Genomic DNA, 19,860 nt, shown 5'->3' with positions numbered 1-19,860 from the left:
AGAGACTATAATAGAATAATAGATAGAATAGATCAACTCTCTGAACATTTCAAGTAGTCTAACGTCACAGTTAAGACAAATTCAGCTCACAAGTCACAAAAATCAATCAATCTAAACAGTTGTTTAAATGAAATTTCAGACCTCGTCTGGTTAATGTTCTTTGAAGGTAGTTTTGCTGCATTGTTGGATGCTTTTGGTACAAGTTTTTTGTAGATCTGATGAAATGGTGACAGTTTCAGACCAAAATGCACAGAGGCAGCGGGGAGAGGTTGGGACACTCTGGGAGGATCAGGCTCTTGAAATGAGCCCGGTCACAGCTGTTCGCCTCGAGATGTTCTGCTGTGAAAAACCATGTGTCATCTAAAAAACACAACCCCTCTACCCCTCTGTCACCCTACAGTGACCGCATGGCGACAGGACAAACATCATGTTCTTCACTTCCCCTCACTGTGTCACTTGGCATGACCCATTTTCGTCCTGCCTGTTTGTAAGAGGTGAAAGACGGTCCCTTCACCACCGCCACAGAGCAAACAATGTCCGTTCCTACTGTTTCACGTTAAACGAATTACGCCACTGCGTTGTCGTCAGATCTTGAAACACACTGCGATAAAACTTGAATCTTAAGAGTCTGAATAAATATTTGAAATTACAAGTAATAGATGAAGACTTCTAAGCAGGAGCCTTCTAATACGACCTTCAAAAACAAGGATTTTTAATTTTAATCATTAGCTATTCTGAGCAGAGCTCATGTTCAAAGCTACATTCTCCTCATCATATTCAAAAATCATTTAATTGTCTTGTAGAATGTCAAAACAAAGTGGGACAGAGTAGAATGCCCTCATTAAGTCACACGTATCATTGATAATTAGTTGCCTTTAGACCTACTCCAGTATTATGCTCAAGTCACGTCACAAGATCCTTTTCACAGGGGACCACAAACACCCTTATTCATTATTTAAGCCTCATTTCAAAATAAGATGTTCTCGTGCTAGGGCTCTGGCTCTGCAACATTTTAGAAACGAAATGCAGACTTCGTATGCGCTCTGAGGTGCTAAAGGCAAACACATCAGCAGGCCAACAGATTGGTTGGGCGGGCGAGTATCCAAGTTGAAAAGTTGAAAAGAACAGCTTGAAGGCTAATGAGCCAGTCATGTGTACATCCTCCAAAAAATATATCAGGAGCTGCTCCCATCTCGCTGATGTGCTCAACTTAACACTGGCTTGATTCCTTTTTGGATGGACAAACGCTTCTTGGAATCTTTACACAAACGAAGCAGAATAAACCTATTAAGCTGTTGGGCAACATTTGAAAAATACCGTGTTGCTGTTTTCAGTCATGTAACACAAAAAAAAATTGAAAAAGACGGCAAGAAAAAATCTCTCTCTCTCTCTCTCTGTCTCTCTCTCTAAAAGGTGTTATTTTTTTAAAACTTCGATGTGTGTGTGTGCGTGTGCGTGTGTGTGCGTTTGTGAATTTTGCATGCAATGCATTATACTGCTGCAGTCTCTGTGTGTCCCTGGTAAGTGACTGCGATACCGGGAGCTGGAGAATGCAGTTTAATGATTGTAATGCAATTAAACCAACAAAGAAGAATGGACAAGGTATCCAGGTTTGAGTGCGCAGGCCACCGTAGCTCACTGGCAAGCTCAGGAGGGGGATGAAGAATGAAAGATGCTGCAATCTAAAATGTTACCACTTGATGTTGCTGTTTCTTCTCCAAAGTCTCCAAATATTCCACACTTAGCCTTTAAAATAGCCTCTCTTTGACAGACTCATTGGATGAAGCCTATCAGATATATACGCTCAATTAGCTGAGTGACCATAACTATTTCTGAAGTGTGCACAACGATTAGCGCTGCAGCCAAATGGCAGGATCTTCTAGGTGTGGTTCCTTCAAGACAGTAGTAAACAATAGCATGTTTAAAACTAAAAACAGTAAAGAAACTGTAATCTTGTCACTAGGTTAGACACCTAGGTCAGGTTGGCCCAAAGTGACAGTACACTCAGTCGCAGCAGCTCAGGACTATCCCTTCATTCCGACCTCAGTATTACGTTGCATAATGGCAATGAAGCTGCTTTACCATTTACCTTTGTTCTGGCACTTAGTATATGTCTATCTACTGTTTTTATATGTATAAAAAACATTCATTTAGATTCACAGTGTCCCACTTCCCCTTCCACTGCTCTGCATTGATAAGCACGATTTATGAAAAGAGCAGTGCATGAGTGAAGATGTTGCTGATATATTAGTGAGTCATGTCTTGAACTCAGTATGGGGTCTGCACTGCTTGACTCCTAGGCTCATTGCAAATTCCACTTTATTACACTGATAATCTAAGACAAAATTGATTTCCAGGTAGTTTTTTTTTTTCCTCTCTCTCTCTCTCCCTCCCCTTAAGTCCCCCCATTTTCCCCCACCATGCTTCCGTGTAGAAGAAGCATGGTAAAGAAGAATTGTCTTGTAGTTGAGGTGTCAGTATTGCCTCAATTTAGTTTCGATACATTAGTCTAGTGCACATATGTCAAACTCAAGGCCTGCAGGCCAGATCTGGCCCGCAAGTTAATTATCCTTGGCCCTTGTGATGATATTTAATTAGTATTACAGTGGGCCGCCGGTATATTGCACGCACCACCATAATACTACAAATACCACAATGCACTGCGAGTCTGGGAGTGTAATCCAGCTTCGTGAAAAAACACCAGCTTTGTGAAAACACTAAAATGTTGCAACAGCCTGGGTTCTGTTCTGTTTTATTTGTTGCTAATAGTGTTGGTGAGCGTTGGCTGAGGTCAGGTGTGGGGGGTGGGAGTGCGGAAGTCTGAGAGAGTGAGACACGCGTGATCCGAAAAGTAAGAAAGGAAGCGTTTTGTTGTGTTATGGCGTTGGCTATTGGCCCACAGTAGCATGTGTAACAGTTCAGAAATAAATCCAGAAAAAAAACAGCTGGACGTCTCTGGGCTGTCGGGAGGGGACGTTACAATATTTAGTCGGTTCTGCATTTAAATGAAACCAGCGTTTTCACTGAAACCGCACATTTGAAGACACCGCCCTGCCCGGCTTCGTGTAAACGCCGAAACCGATCGTTTTTTGGAAATGCTGATGTAGCCCTGAAGCCCTCCCCTCGCCCTGCAACGTGAGCGGTCGTGGGGTGCAGACGACCACTCGCAACGACAACCACGTCGGGCAACGGACTTGTTACTGCTACTACTGATCAGCCTGCAGTCTTCCCGTTAACCTTGACGACAACAAACCGCAAACAGTAGTGAACAATAACACTCGGTGCTCGGGGATTGATTGTGGATTGTGTGCAAAGTGAAAATAAACATGAAAGTGATTTGCAAACCTTCTTTTTTACTTTTTATTTATTTTCTTTTGGGTCGGCGGACTGCCCGACCGTCTTTTCACGAGTGATCTTTCGTTCGGTTCCCCGTGGTGTTAATGTTATTAGTGAGCTGCTGCTTCTTTAAAGACGGCGTCGGCGTGTTCGTCTCCTTCTTCTGCCTTCTGGGAGTGCACTTACGGCGCCACACGAGGCCTGGCACAGATACTACATCGTTTTCAGTCATATGCGTGTTAACGGGATAATTTTTGAAGACGACTTCGTGTGAACACGTTTTTTTCTAGAGCGTTTTCGAAAATTGTCGGTTTCAAAAAATCCCATCTCCGTGTAAACGGCCCCTATGTTTGGAAGCACACAGCTGTGTGAACCACTGTTCACCACTGCTCACTCAATCCTGAGGATTTCCTCAGCTCAGAGCCTGACCCCAAACGTTGATGAACTTGTACACAAGATGAGACACAAGTATCTCTCTTAGACAAGTGAGCAGCACACAGCAGCAGACTGACCCATTTTTAGTTTTTAATACAATTTCATTTTTGCATTTCTTGCTACTGCAGACCATTAGATTTTTCTTTGAAGGAAATTGTTTTTTTGGTTGTTGTTTGCCTGTAGATATCTTCTCAGTTGATGAGGCACTGGAAAGGTTGCAGAGATAGAGCCATTCCAATTGCATGCAACTGATTTTATTTATTTTGATTTTATTTATTTGTGGGGTTAATGTGCATTATACCAAGTTAAGAAATGCAATAGTGTGATGGAAATTTAATTTCCTTAATTCACTCTCGCCATTGCCGTTTAACCCTAGACTGAAAATGTTGTTTAACCCTTGGCTGAAAAACATTCTCACAGCTCTCAAGAAAAAGAACAGGGCAAGAATGTGTTAAGGGCATGGGGGTGATTACAAGAACTGTATGGACATCAAGGGGCCATTATGGGAGTAATAACCATTTGCCCCTAAGCTTCTCAGTTAAATCTGCACAGCATGACTTACTAGCATACTTTCTGCTGTACTCAAAGATCTGCACACTGACGTCAGTCCAAGCTTAAAGTTTGAGCAGCTCTGATGCAATCTAGCTAGCATTCACTGAGAATCTTTGCGACTCGCCAGCTAGCCAAAAGCCCAATTCTTTTCATTCTTTTTAATTTGTTACCGTCCTAGCTGTTAACCTGTCAATCCTCTGCCTGGGCCGAGCTTCGAAACCAACAACCGTCCTGCCACTGTGGAGCTTGGAGTGGTCTTGCCCTGGAGCCATCTTTTAGGAAGGCCTCCTGGGGGAAAAACATGCCGTTATTTTTGCAACCAACCAACTTCTTGTCACTAAGAAGCCATTGCTCAAGCCTCAATGATGTTTCGGCAACTTTTGAAAGGCAATGCAGAATTGTGTCGGTCCAAGCAATGCTTCATTAAAAATAGTTTATAGCAGGGCTGCTGTAGTACATGTATGTTGACTGGCATTCGTAATAAGAGGAATTTGCTTCGTGCTTTTAAAGTTTTTCCATCGTAAAAGTAGTCATCTGTGCTTTGAAGCTTGACCTCTCCTTTCAACGTTGCCTGGCGACGGGTCATTTTGGCATTTTAGCACTGAATGCATCTCATGAGCAGCAGTGTTTTCTTGGAAACATCAAGTATGGATCTTATTAAAATATTGCACCTGGGGGAATCATTTCAGTGTGAGCATTTTTTTTTTCTTCGTTCGTGCAGGTGCGTACACACAAAGCGAGATATTCAAGGAAGCGCTCAATGGGAAATAATAGCTTCACTGCGGTGCTGGGAGTTGAATGGAAGGCAGATCACTGTGGCAGCCGTGATGCCGATTTACCTCCAAATATGAGGTCAGAATAACTGGGATGAGATTATTAATTGATCTGAATGAATGTCTGCATCTGTGACAATGCCTTCATTTGAATCTGCGTCTGCATGGTAGGATGTTTACCTTTCCGATAATGGTCACGGTCTAATTACAGTCGCCAATTACTGAACAACAATTGCCTGTATTTGGTCCCTTCGCAGTCAGAATTGACAATGAAGCCTCTGCCTGAGCCCAATGCTAATGAGAGCTGAAATAAAAGGTCCTTCTACTAACAAGTCAGCCTCATCCTTCTGCTTTTATTCCCACAGACGGAGACCTTTTTTTAGTGGCCCGTATCTATAACCAACTCCGACTTCTCGTGCGAAAGCACATCAATTCACAATGCAAAAACAAGTAAGCGTCATCTTACGTGACATTTGTTCCTTTTGCCGTGCCTGCCAATACGCCACTCCGTGTCCTTTAAACAACAGATGGAGGAGTTTGTAGCTTTTTGGGCTCATTTTTGTCGCTCCTGCGAGTCCCTGCCAGCTAATATGTTTTCATTTGAGGGCTGACATTCGGCACACTAGCGCAGCGGCGGTTTTTATACGCTACTGTACAATACCGCAACACGCTGTGATGAATGTAATCAATTACGGCGGTGGCGATGACGGGCAACCTGCAGCCACATCCCTGCCGATTGAAGGAAGCGGCGCGCACCTTTGTCTTGGACTGTCCCCAACCGTTCATCTTAATTAGGTAGCAAATGAGCTGTCGAGCTGCCTCGCAGAAGTGCTCAGACAAACGGAGAACAGGTCTCGATCCTGCGGAGAGAGCCATTGCACCGCCATGGCCATCGACTTTACATCGTGCTCCTTGAGGCTTGCTGATCAATAAACTAGACACTACTTACCACCTTGAAAGAAGAAGGTAGGTCTTTATGAGCAACCTGGAAAATAAAAAAAATAAAAATAAAATCCACTTCTGTGAACTTGTTCATTAAGGCAGGACTTTGAAAGTGTTGTTCATGAGGTGTCCTTGTTATCCAGTTACTCCTGAGTTTCGACCCAGAAATGAAAGCTATCCCCAAAATGAACTCCACATTGCCCCAAGATGAACTGGTGACTCGTCTGACTGCCTTCACCTTATGATAGCTGGGATAGGCTGCTCTGCAGACCCCCGCAACCCTGAGTTCAGGAAGAAGCGGGTATTGAAAATGGATGGATGGATCGATGGATGGAACTCCACATCCTTTATAAATGCTTTGAATTCTCGCACCTCTCAAGTCAATAAATGCTGCTGGCAAATTTTCCTGGACTGGTAAGGAGAGTGGACAGTGGCAACTGGAATTCTGATGGATGTCCTATGTGGCGAAATGAAAAAAAAAATGCTAAAATGTTTTCAGGGAAGCAGAGGAAAACCAAAACAACGTTGGGTCATCAAGGCCTCCAAGCTGCATCAGAGGTAGAGGAAGCCTGGCAGTGCTGACCTTTGCATGTTAGAGCAATCAATCAGGCTGACACTGTGGGTGCTGCACCCATTTTACAAGCTACTGTTCCCTTCATATTTGCCTAACAGTAGGAATGACATTAATCTGGCTACTGACACTGGCTGTGGGAGCACCAGACATTGACGGCATCAACCTTCCTGTGCTTTTTAGGTCCACCTTCAAAACTTCTGGAAATTACTCTTCAGTCTATTGAAACGCTTCACAAACAGCCAAAGCTCTGTCCTGTTCCTTGTTGCTTGCACTGCAAAAGCCATTTATTACCAATGGAAGCTTTCATAGAGACCAATCACTTTATTTCAATGAAATTATTCTGGTGAAGAAACATTTTTCGTTCCAAGCTGGGTTTTCACTGAAACACTGTCTCAACAAAAGGACACAGACATCATTTGTTGGAAATTATTGACAAATGAACTTTCAGAATACTCTAAAACATGTTTTTTTTCAAGGTGGTAACATTTTAGGAAAGGTTAATGCTTCATGATTGACAGATTTTTCATTTCAGTGCTTATGTTACCCAAAAATGAAAGCAGGATACCAGGAACCTGCTGTGTATCTTTTGTATCTTTTTGACTGCTATTCATTTTTGACTGTAACACTTTATAATAATTGTCACTGGCTGTGCTCGAGATTCAGATCCTTTTGTGGTCAACATAAATTCTTGACCAACTGTGGTTGTTTGTTTAACATCTTGAAAAGTATACTGCCAATAGAATCACCGAGCAATATATAAGAAATTTGACCCATTAAGGGGTAGAATGAGTCTTACAGTAAGTCCTGGTTATGAGATTTGAGATACAAATGAGATTTCTTCAATTAAAATTTGATAGTACAGTTTCTACCAATCCATTCAAATAGGCCTTTTCAAGTGAGTGCATTTCTATATTTTGGAGTGTGCCAATTCTTCGTATTGTTTTCTGCGAAGCCGTCTTCCATCTTCTTTTATTTGTGTTAAAAAATGAGTTGAGGTGTAAAATATATCTTATAGAGGATTGCATCTGGAATGGAAGAGTTCCCAATAAACGGAAAAAAAAAAAAAGGTAAATGCAATAACCTTTCCAAGCAGTTGTGCCTCAAGTCTGCGAGGAGGCCACTGGTCTTGTAGTTGTACACCCGTTGCAAGACTTCAACACCGACCTCATGCACCACAGTCCTGAGAACAGACTCTCAACATGACAAAATCTAGAAAGAAGTCACACTGTCTTTTTTTTTCAGAAGCCAAGAAATTAAAAGTTCCAGATCAGTATGAAACTCACTCAGATGACTGATCATATATGATATATATGATATATATGAGATGTTATGTGATAGTTTTGCACAAAACTGGATGATGATGCTAAAAATCTCAGCATGTCAGAAAAATGTGTCTTTTTTTTTTCTTGGTCGAAGGAATTTAAAAAAAAAATAATCCGCCCGAAACACACCAAAATGACTCCTACCACAGTTTTGCATGAGGCTGAGAGTGTGTAACCCTAACAAACCTAAATGCAGAGGTGGTAGGTAACGAAGTACAAAAACTTTGTTACTGTTACTGGACATGGCTCGGCTGAGGCAGAGAGCACTGGTGGGGTCCATTGCGACAGGGCGTGCAGGCATTGGCTACTTCCCGTCGACCAGGGTTGATAAGGCCCAGGGCAAGGATCGCCAATATCCGATCCAGGCCCGCTCCTAAAGTAAATGTAATTAAAGTTATTCTGTGTTGCATTCAATTGATGTCTGCAGCCGTGTATTAATCAGTCTGAGTCAGTCTTGATTCAAAGAAACAAGGTCTACAATTCTTCCATATTGACACAGTCACGGCTGTTTGGAAGGTCAGAACACTCCGAGGCACAAACACATTGAAGTCAACCTCCGATTTGCTTGAACAGCACAGGACATCGGTGTTAGTTAAATATTTTGTTTCATGTTCAAAAATATGAATACATTTTGTTTTTTTACATTGTTTTCTTCCTTTGGTTACCAGTCACATTCCACTTGTCAGTGATGTTGTTCCAAAGGTTTTCCCACCTGTCTACAAAGCAGTATTTTTTTTTATTTTCTTTCACTGTTGTTTCCCTCTTGAACTAAACCATGCAAAAAACAAACAAAGAGAAACTCACTGTATAACTTGCACCCAAAAGCAAAATCAAATGATGGTTGGAGATGAACAGTGCAGAGATGAAATTCTACCTCCTGTTATGTTTTATTTTTTTGTTTGTTTGTTTCTTATTTGGAGGTTCCCTTGACTTTTAAAACAATGTTACATCTGGCCTGTGAAGTTCATTTTGTGAATCAGTTATTAACTACTAACTGATCTTCTTCTAAATGCATCAATATACACACATACAACATAAACATAATGCTTTGAATTAATAAAACACATTCAATAAAGAAAATAAGATATTATCAAGCCGAAAAGATGTGATGGTGACTTTCTGCACTGTATCCATGACCTCCCTGTCATCAGAGATCTGCACAGATGATGTGGTACAGCTGGGATGTGCCCCGCTGCAGGCAGTGTGTGTGTGTGTGTGTGTGTGTGTGTGTGTGTGTGTGTGTGTGTGTGTGGAGGGGGCGGGGGTCTGTCTGTGTGTGTGTGTGTGTGTGTGTGTGTGTGTGTGTGTGTGTGTGTGTGTGTGTCGACAGCTAAAATGGTTTGCTCTGACTTGCCCAGATCAACACAGATCTTCAAAATCAGCCCTAACACCCCAATAAGTCTTGTCAACCTCTCAGCCTGACAGTGTGATCAAGCAGTAATGATCACACGGCCTGCGCTCTTACCCTTCAGATACCTGTCACTAAATGTCACTAAATATATTCAAATAAACGCACGCATGGCCGTAGCTACCAGTGAAGGCACTGAGGTCATCGCCTCAGTGTTTTGTTTCCTCGACCTAAAGTAAAATGAAAAATAACGCGCTTCAATTGTCGGAAGGGAAAACGGCGGTGAGAAATAGTTTCACTTTGTCCTATTTTTCCCATGAAAAAATCAAAGAGGAGTCTGTGTGAGATGTCAACAGAATCAATGAACAACAGGGCAATTTATATGAGGATTTATGGTGATTAGTGCGCTAACCACGGACGTAATTTGCCCCCCCCACACACACACACACACACACACACACACACACACACACACTTTTTAAAAAGGCAGTTTCGGTCCCCCGCAGTTTTTACCGTCCAAAAACAATGTTACGCTATATTAAATGGAGACGGGTCACGCACTAGGACCCAGCGGAAAACGGCCGCTCTAGCTGAAGCCTGTTTCCCTTGAGACCGCCCCCTTGCTCTTCGATTGGCTCTGCCGTTTCTTGCTAATAATGTGTGATTGGCTGTCTCCGCTGTCACTCCCTCTGGTGAGAAACAGCGCGTGGACTGCTTGCTCTCCGGTGAAGAAAAAAAGAAAAAAGAAAGGCGTTGCTCGTCATCGCTACAGTCCGATCTGCTACTGTAAGTTGTTGACATGTTGGGCGTTTGTTCTGCCTGGGTCACGTCAGGTAGAAGGTTTTTAATATCAGAGGTTTCATTTGACATTTACATTAACATTTGAATGTGTGTCTGCGTGTGCGTGTGTTTGTGTGTTAATTGGTAATTCGGCGCAACCAGGTGGCAGGATGTCCAAGAAAAGAAAACTGGACATAAGAGACTTCTTTAGAAGTCAAAGTGTAAAGTTACTCAAAGGAACACATTTACACTCGGGCCCTCTGGAACTCCTCATCCATCAGAAACTCAGACTCACTCACCTCCTTCAAAAACAAACTCAAAACCCACCTTTTCAACCTGGCACCTGACACCTGACCCCCACACAAGTGACATCTCGGACACCTTTCACTTGTAATCATTATTATTATTAGTCTACTAGTAGTAATAGTATTACTTTTATTTATTTTTTTTATTATTATTTTATAACTTTATGATAAACGTATGTATTGCAATTTATATGTTCATATTATGTAATTGTTTGATTCTTGTATACTAGTCTGCGGGTAATCTATCCATTTATATGCCTGAGTGTAACTATAGTCAAAGTAAATCAGAATTTCTGCTTCTTCTTTTTTTAAACTAAAAAATGAGGTGGTGTTGGTAATGGTGGCAATTGAAAAGAGATTGAAAGAGTTTGAGATTTAATGAAAAGTTTGTCTGTATGACAACTTTGTCTGTATGACAACCCCCCCCCCCCCCCCCCCCCGCGCCCCCTTCTGAAATCACTGAATCAGTTGAATCAGTACGACAAAACAAATTTGTTTACCGAACTGTTTAATTCCCCAGCACTTCTCAAGGGGGTGCTGTTGCTTTCACAAACGTCCCAAACTCAGCCTAACCATCTTGATAACTGTGGACAATTATCACTCGTGTTTATGCTGTAAAATATCTCTAAAATGTACGCATGTGCTATCAAAGACGACGTCAGTCACATTTGCATTGTGACTGACTTGGGTTTCGCAAAGTTGGTTTTTTGCTCAATGTTTTCAGAGCAATAAAGTGACCACTGAAATTGTAAGAATGCATTCAATAAAAAATAACATTTGGAGGGGATGATATCCCAGAATCCTCTGGTATCCCTGCTCTGCCGTCCAGCCCTGAACAAACAGAGTGCCTCACTCGACTGCCGGCCAAAAGCAATGTTTGCGTGAGTGAGCCTGCTCAAAAATGAGTCGCACCGCATTGGCCCTTACAGCCCCCACCCAGCCTCCCAAAGCCCACCGTGTTATTGCTTCTTTGTCCCTTCTGTAAACCAATCACTGGTCTCCAAATAATAACAGAGGAGAGCAAACATGAGACGGGTGCCTCAATGTAAACAGAAACAACACCAGTCTCACTCAGGGTCATTCAGAGTTGTAAAGAAGCTACGTTTGCAAACAACTGGATTCTTTATATATACATATACACGTATCTTAATAAACATGAAGTAAATTGCTGTGTATGTAACGTACGTACATTCCCAAAACATTTGAAGAAGTTTGAGGATATTTACATTTTTTGCCCAACTTTCCACTGATCCAGACATTAAGAGGCTTTCAGAATATAAATCATCATCGTCGTCGTTGTCATCATCATCATCATCATCATCATCACCACCCTATTCATCATCATCATCATCATCATCATCATCATCATATTGAATTAAGTTTTTTATTTGTTGTTGTTGTTGTTGTTGTGGTTGTTTTCAGGGAGTAGCTTATAAAGCTTTAATTTGAGACTGGCATGACCAAAAGAACATTTTACTCTTTACACCACAAATTTCATCACAGGACAGTACATTTTAAGAACCATGGGGGAAAAAAGTGTTCAGGGAACCAAGCCCTTTCAGAAAAATGACCTGATCCATCTTTTACTCATATATTTGGCCAACATCCCTTCCATGCTCAATCGGGCTACTGTGATAACGACCTTAAAAATGAACACTAATGGCCAGCTTGTTCTTGATTTATTAATTAAGTCATTTTTCATTATTGCTTTCGCACAAGCTTACTGAAATCTATCGGCGCTTTAAACGTAAAGAAGTAAATCTATTTTAAAATGACCACCACTGCCACCTTGAAAATGTAAACTACACATAGTCCACATGTTAAAATGGAAGCGAGTTACGCTCTTTAAAACACAACAGATCAGAACAAAAAATTATGTTGTTGTTTAAATATTAAATGACTAATAATAATAATAATAATAATAATAATAATAATAATAATAATAATAATAATAATAATGAGAGCAGGCCTTCGCTGAGGCTCACTCCCGGATAATAATAAAAATAATAATAATAATGTGAAATTAAGAAGAAAATAAAACTTACCTATAGGGCGGATGTTGCCTAATGAGGGCAGACTGTCAACGACTCCGCCAGTGGTCCTCTTGGGCCAGGTCGCCATCTAGTGGTCAAGATGTGTTCATGCTTAGCATGGGGGCAAGTGCTATACCTCACTGTGAAGAGTTTAATATGATCGAATGACACTGGCGTGTCGGTGATGTGTAAACCCAAATGAGTTTTCATTGTGATTAAATGATTTCATGTAATCACGATGGAAGAATAGAGCCTCCATGACATGAGGAGACATGTTAAATGTTGGTCCAGTCTGCTGGTCAATGTGTTTGTGTACCACCTATTCCCATTTTCACTATTCCAATAGATTTTTTTTTTTGTTCTTTTTTTCTCTTTTCTTTTCTTTTTCAAAAAAGTTCGCCACAAGCGTTTTCTTCATTTTATCCTCCCGCCACCTGTTCACGAATCATCGCCTTCAGCCAGATGACTCCGCTGTATTCCAGTACATCTTGTGGTGATCGCAGTCTTTAAAATAACATTATATATATATATATATATATATATATATATATATGTATATATATATATATATATATATATATATATATATATATATATATATATATATATATATATATAATTTCTTATGGGTGAAATTATAAGCAAGTGTGTACGTGCGTGCGCACACACAAGTCGATCAGTAAATCGAATTTCCAAGTAATTTATTAAAAAAAAGAAAAAACAGACAGACAGACAGACAGACAGACACACACACACACACACACACACACACACACACACACACACACACACACACACACACACAGGGAAATCGAGATGTTTCAGAGGCATCACAAACATCCTCTACAGACAAAGACTACAGAAAGAGGTACAGTTGGTTTTCAATCCATTGAGAGTTCATGATGAGCAGTGTCCACCCGGATCAACATCATTTTTTTTAAAATGATTGTCTGATGACACGTTTCCCTCTCCCACCAAAGGCGACGAAACATAATCGTTGAGTTTCTTCGTGGTGCCACTAGAGGGCGGGCCTGGTCAAAGAACGGCGGCGTATACAACCGTCCCACGCACTGACCAGTTGACATACATTGACTGACCATTAATCTCCTGCTGATTTTTAACGGGAGAAAAAAAAAAAAAAAAAAAGAGGGTAAATCCAATTTGATACAGGGGAAACATCTGTCAAACGATGGTCGTGTGTATTGTGTCTGATAACCACCAGTGACTCTGCCGGATCAGCGTCCGTGGACTATATTACGGAATGTAGCTCTGCTCTGGTGTCCTGCGGGCTGAAGACACAGCTGAGCGCCTCGGTCTCCGAGGTTCCCCTCTGACGTCAAAAACCCCTCTTGCCTTTTTCTGTCCCAGCATCCTTTAATCTGTTGCCATCTGCCTCGGTTCTGTCAGCCCGTCACACACTCAGATAAGATCATCGCGACACTGTTTATTAACCCGTTCTCCTTTACATTACGCGCACGGGACCAGCGGCGGGCTGTGCGCATAATCAGCAGACCGACAAAAGTCACAGGGTTGGTTCGTTTGAGAAAAAGAGTGCACGTTCTTTTATTTACTTTAAAATAAAATTATTATTATTATTATTATTATTATTATTATTATTATTATTATTATTATTATTATTGTTATTGTTATTATTATTATTCGTCTTCATCGGCTCATAATATTTTTCCTAATGAGCAACCATTCGGTCCGCTTATTCCATCTTCCTGCAACTACCTAATTACCTTAAAATGTTAATTTGAAAATGTGCTCACTTTGCTGCATCTATAAAATTCTGGCGATATGAAAAAGTGAATCATTCATTATGTTAAATTGCGATTATTGTGCGTTGACGGGCTCTTTGGCAGCCCCGTGTCTTTGGCTTGCAGATATGAGCATTAATAGCAGCCAATCTTTCTGTCACTGGCCCTATGCGTGTCGGCCACTTACTGTTCTATTTAAATGTGTCACATCTCACAAAAAGGAAGGGGAAAAAAATGATTTATTTTTTTTTCCCTTTCAGTTGCGTTAAAAAATAACGCGCGCGCGCACACACACGTGTTGTGAAGAGAGTTTTATCCCCCCCCTGCAACTTCCCTGTATAGTGATCATTTTAGAAAGACTTCCAAACTCGGCTGGCTAATAAAACCGGTGTATATGATCGGGGTGGAAATACACCGATATAAATCAGAAATAAGAGGGCCATTTACAGAATTAGAAAACGCGCGTATACTGCATCCCTTCAACTTGAAGAAATACAGTCAAAATTGTGAATCACCTCGCGTTGAAAACCTTTTAAAATCCACAATCTTTCCCTGGTGAGCAAATGGGCAGCAAGGTGCATTTGCCGAAGCCTAACGTGGCCATATTTCACTCTTACAACCCTCTCGCATCTCCATAAAATATTATAGCACTCACAGTGATGACTGGAGTCGCTCTGGCCTTTCTTCCCCACACGCTCTCCGCGTAATAACGCAGTTTGTCTCAAAAACACAGATTAGACCCAATCCTGCTCGTTTAAAAAGCGGCTTCTTGTCCTTTTAAGAGTTTACTGGGTACCGTAACGAGCGGCCGCCGATTTATCAGATGAGGCAAGTGACTGATATTTTGTATGGGCAGGCATCCTTTAAAAAAAAAATTTAAGTAAGAAAAAAATATATGTATAATATATTATACGGTCTGAAATAGTTCCGTTCCGTTAGTTTTAAATTATTGATTTAGCTCATGTTTGAACGATAAAACATTTTCAAATGGCAAAATGTTAGAATATTTCGAAACCCCTTCTTAAGAAGCAAAACAACAAAATAGATCATTTACAACTAACATGACTTTTTTTTTTTTTTTTTTTTTGACATTTTAATTTTAAATCAAAATCATTCGTTGTTGCTTTGTTTTTGTTTTTTTTTTTGGTAAAAGTAGCATCACTTTTAACTCAGCACGGTTCTCTTTTGACTCCATTATTCTACTCAATTGTGTGAGCTACCAGTCCATATTTACATGTATTTTCTCTGCCACAGGCTAAGTGGAAACAAAGGTTTCCGCGGCGTGAGATGCGTCATTAACGAAGCCGCTCAAGGTCTTAATAGAGTGCTGCTGGTGATGCGTTCAGGCCCACTTCAGACAAAAAAAATCATTCTAAAACTAATTTTAGATATTTCATTTTTTTTTTTTTTAAATCTCGTTTGTGTTGGGCAATGGGTTTCGTTCTTTGAAATGATATTTATTTTTTAATTCCTCTATGTATCGAGGATCATTTTCCTTTGGGAGAAAGATGAGAAACCAGAGTTTTCTTCAAAAATGTAACTTTCAAGGTTATTCAATAATCAAATTTCAAAAACGAATAATTTCATGATAAAGGCTAGTCCCACTTTTGCCTTTCGGCTGTGTTGCCGCACTGAAATGACCCTGGTCCAATGAAGGGATTGATACATCCAGTTTGTCCCAGTCAGTACTGGGGACCGCATGAACACGCGAATACCACTATTTCCGACGGTCCCTCAAAGCAACGTCCGTCTGGCTTAACGCACGTGTGTGTGTGTGTGTGTGTGTGTGTGTGTGTGTGTGTGTGTGTGTGTGTGTGTGTGTGTGAGGGGGGGGATGGGGGGGGCATCTCTGTTCTCTCCAATCAGATAGCCGTCTCACTCCGCCCCGTCCAATGGGAATTGCGCTCGGGCAGGTGGCTGCCGCTATTATCAGCGGATCCCCGCTTTCACTCCCAGCCGAGAGCGAGTCAATTTATGGAAAGACAAGTCGGAGCCTTAATGGTTCCCATCAAAACCACTAAAAAAAACATCAGCAGAGTGGCCGACTTCCGCGAGGATTCTTGCGGTGAGCTTTCTTCCAGCTGACAGACACCGAGCGCAAATAAACGCGGGAGAAAGAAAGAAAGAGTTCGCGGGGAGTTTTGGTCGTGCTTCCCCAGAGAGAAGTTTCCCTCTATTCTTTTTTATTTATTTTTTTTTTAATTTTTTTTAAATCGAAGTTTATTTTAACCTTTCAACAGTTTTCTTCCTCCTCGCCCAGGATACTTTTGGACCAGGACTGGACTTGACTTTCACCTTTTTCGGGTTTTTTTTTTTTTTTTTTTTTTACTCTCCCCCCGTCAGATCCCCATCACACATACATAGTGTTTTTATTTTTATTTTATTTATTTTATTTATTTATTTATTTTGTTTTGTTTTCTTAACGCAAGCTCGGTGATTCATGTTCACCAATGTTAGCGATCGGGCAAATGGAAGCTAACCGGCAGAGTGCGTTCGTCCTGGGCAGCACCCCGCTGGCGGCGTTGCACAACATGACCGAGATGAAGACGTCCCTCTTCCCGTACGCGCTGCAGCAGAGCCCGGCAGGTTTCAAGGCTCCCTCGCTGTCCACTCTCAACTCCCATATCTCCATGGGCACCCCGCACGGAATAAGCGACATCCTGGGCAGACCCATCACCACAGCCGGCCAGCTGCTCTCCGGCTTCCCCCGGATAAACGGCCTGGCCACCACGGCCGCCGCCGCCGCCGCAGCAGCCGCAGGGATGTACTTCAGTCCGGCCGTGTCTCGGTACCCGAAGCCGCTGGCCGAGCTGCCGGGGAGAGCGCCGATCTTCTGGCCCGGGGTGATGCAGAGCTCTCCCTGGAGGGACCCGCGGGTGCCCTGTCCCAGTAAGTCCTCCCCCTGTGTGCACACTGTGATGTTTATTATTACTGCTCATTTAGTTTCTGCACACCGGGATAATTACTACCCTTTTAGATTCAACACACTCCAAAACAGCAGACTTTGCACTTAAAAGGCATTTATTATCACAAAGGAGATTTACGTTGTTTCAACATTAGTTACATATCCGCAACTAATGTTGAATTTAAGTCGTGACACCTCTGCAAAAGAAAAAAAAAGAAGTCAGGTTTGCAGCATCACGATAACAAAAAAAAAAAAAATGTGTGACAGATGCAGGTTCATGCTTATCTGCTGTTTTGACAGTTTAACCCTAAATTGAACAAGACTCGCTGCAATCTCGAGGAACGCACGTCATATTCAACAACCGTCAAACCTACGCAGTGTGTAAAACGTCCGAGTCTGATTGTGTTCGTTTTTCTTTTTTTTTTAATATCATTACTTTACAGCTCAAACCAGCTTGATGATGGACAAGGACGGCAAAAAGAAGCACTCCCGACCTACGTTTTCAGGACAGCAGATTTTTGCACTGGAAAAAACATTCGAGCAGACCAAGTACCTGGCCGGCCCGGAGAGAGCCCGACTGGCCTACTCTTTAGGGATGACGGAGAGCCAAGTCAAGGTACTACTACTACTACTACTACTACTGACAATAATAATAATAATAATAATAATAATAATAATAATAATAATAATAATAATAATAATAATAATAATGTTTTATTTAAACTGGTTGGGATTTGCTTTTTTTTTTTTTATCCGCCAACTAATTTTTAGTTACCATTAAGAATGAACGAGCCAGTGGCAATATTAAGCCAATTCCTTGGCGATCAGCTGTTCCTGTCAAGCTGTTTTCGGTCCACTGCTCAGGATGGCCACACACTCGCGCCTCACTTTTGCGGACCTGTTGAGCGCCAAACCCACCAGTTGTCCATCGTCCACAGGTCTGGTTCCAGAACCGACGGACCAAGTGGCGGAAGAGGCACGCGGCGGAGATGGCCACGGCCAAGAAGAAGCACGACTCGGAGACGGAGAAGATGAAGGAGAGCTCGGACAACGAGGACGACGACGAGTACAACAAGCCGCTGGACCCCAACTCGGACGACGAGAAGATCACGAGACTGTTGAAAAAGCACAAGGCGACCGGCAACTTGGCGCTCATCAGCCCCTGCAGCAACAGCTCGGACACCTTGTGAGGGCCACAGCTGGGAGGGGGGCGGGAGGGGAGGTGGGTCCGTGCGTGCACGAGGCGTGGGTGGATGTGGGGGGGTGCGTAAGAACTCCTCCTCACCCCCATCTGACATTACAGGACGCGCGCCTCAGTGGGTTCGTGTTTCATTTTTTTATTATTATTATTTTAAAAAAAGAATATTATTATTATTATTATTATTTTTTGTTTGTTTGTTTGTTGTTGTTGTTGCGTTGCACCAAGACGCGCTGACCAAAACGTGCCCGAGTTGGGACGCATTCGGCTCGGCTCGGCTCGGCTGCGTCTACCACTTCGCTAAGCTGGCGCAGACAAGTGACGCACGGACACGCACCTCCTGTCAGTTACCGGCCTTTCAAAAAGACTGATGGTGACGAGCTTCTGTTAGCTTAAGAGGGCAGAAACAAACACACAAACAAAACATACACACAAAAAAAGAGGACGCGCTTGCGTTTTTACGGAACAAAAAGTTTGTGTTTTTTTTTTTTTTTAAACGAAAAAAAAAAAAAAATTCTATAAATGGGATTATCATCGCATCTGATTGATTACCGCTAGTCACAATATATACATTTTGGACTACTTTGTGTACTGTGACTTCAGGTGAACCGGAAGGTCCTGATGAGATAATGAGTTCCACTTCGCGTCGAATCGGCCTCGTCAGCTCGAGACGGAGCGTTTAAATTCCGAGTGAAATACTAATGTCGAAATAAATCAGCTTTAATGGCACCGCGGTCGTCAGATCACCCCCCTCCACACACACACACACACACACACACACACACACACACACACACACACACACACACACACACACACACACACACACACACCCGCAACCCGGACGCATGTGCAAAAGAGTTGCAGGTGCGGATGAGAAGGTGGTGGTGGAGGGGATGACGCTTCTAAAGCTCAATGTAACCATGCAGGGTATCCGCTGTCCTGAAGGATGGGAGATCCTCAGTGGACCGAACGATTTGTGCTTTAGCTGTAAAGATGAGCCTATACGTCAGACTGTACATATCTATTTTTTACTGAATAAGATGTTTGTTTTTCCAACGTCGCAGCCTCCGCACCCTCTTAACTTCCTCCGCATCCCGGACGCGCTGTCGCACCAAAAAAAAACAAAACAAAACAAAACAAAACAAAAAAAACAACAACAAAACAAACCCGCTGCTTCCACTTTTATTTTGTTTAACTCTTAGTTTTGGGGTGTTGCCCACGGCAGTCCTGTAAATAATCACTGTAAAAACAGTTTGTTTTAACGTCCTTTCTCCCCCCCCCGTCCCCCTCCTCCCAGTTGATTTAACCGGAAAAGTTTTATTTTTTATTATGTTTCACTTTGTCAGCGGAAGAAGAAAACTTTGCGATCTTTGTTTTGTTGGGATTGAGGAGAGTATTGTTGCTTCCGGGAAGGTTTATGTGGGAGAGAAAAAAGACGTTGTATTATAAATAAATTATTTAACAAGCATTTTTGTTCAGCTGTGAGTTTTGATTGAATGTATGGGCTAAAAATAAATTAAAGATAAATGATTACTATCCAGAATTAAATTTCCTTCTTACAAAAAAGCATTGCAAGTATCTGTCAGTTTGTATT

The 19,860-nt window shown here is 41.9% G+C and overlaps 1 protein-coding gene and 1 long non-coding RNA gene across 2 annotated transcripts in view; one reads left to right on the top strand and one right to left on the bottom strand.

Annotated features, from left to right (window-relative positions):
• Positions 1 to 19,860, bottom strand: part of LOC142894843 (uncharacterized) — a 393,438-nt gene that overhangs the window by 8,834 nt on the left and 364,744 nt on the right. The gene's annotated exons all lie outside the window — the stretch shown is intronic.
• Positions 16,114 to 18,262, top strand: nkx6.2 (NK6 homeobox 2). Its single transcript, XM_076035660.1, has 3 exons — positions 16,114 to 17,049; positions 17,509 to 17,681; positions 18,004 to 18,262. The coding sequence occupies exons 1-3, from the start codon at positions 16,611 to 16,613 to the stop codon at positions 18,253 to 18,255; spliced, it is 864 nt and encodes a 287-aa protein (XP_075891775.1). The 5' UTR covers positions 16,114 to 16,610; the 3' UTR covers positions 18,256 to 18,262.

This window comes from Nelusetta ayraudi, unplaced genomic scaffold, assembly GCF_046127955.1.
Source record: "Nelusetta ayraudi isolate G7.1 ecotype Tasmania unplaced genomic scaffold, CSIRO-AGI_Nayr_v1 ptg000045l, whole genome shotgun sequence".
In the NCBI taxonomy this organism is placed as follows: domain Eukaryota; kingdom Metazoa; phylum Chordata; class Actinopteri; order Tetraodontiformes; family Monacanthidae; genus Nelusetta; species Nelusetta ayraudi.
Note: the sequence above shows the minus strand (reverse complement) of the source record. Positions and strands in the feature narration are given on the sequence as shown.

What these genes read in the sequence shown, in the direction of transcription:
- nkx6.2 (XM_076035660.1), top strand. Translation starts at nt 16,611, where the DNA reads ATGTTAGCGATCGGGCAAATGGAAGCTAACCGGCAGAGTGCGTTCGTC. An exon ending in CCCGCGGGTGCCCTGTCCCA is followed by an intron (nt 17,050 to 17,508) that starts GTAAGTCCTCCC and finishes ATTACTTTACAG; the next exon opens with CTCAAACCAGCTTGATGATG. An exon ending in TGACGGAGAGCCAAGTCAAG is followed by an intron (nt 17,682 to 18,003) that starts GTACTACTACTA and finishes CATCGTCCACAG; the next exon opens with GTCTGGTTCCAGAACCGACG.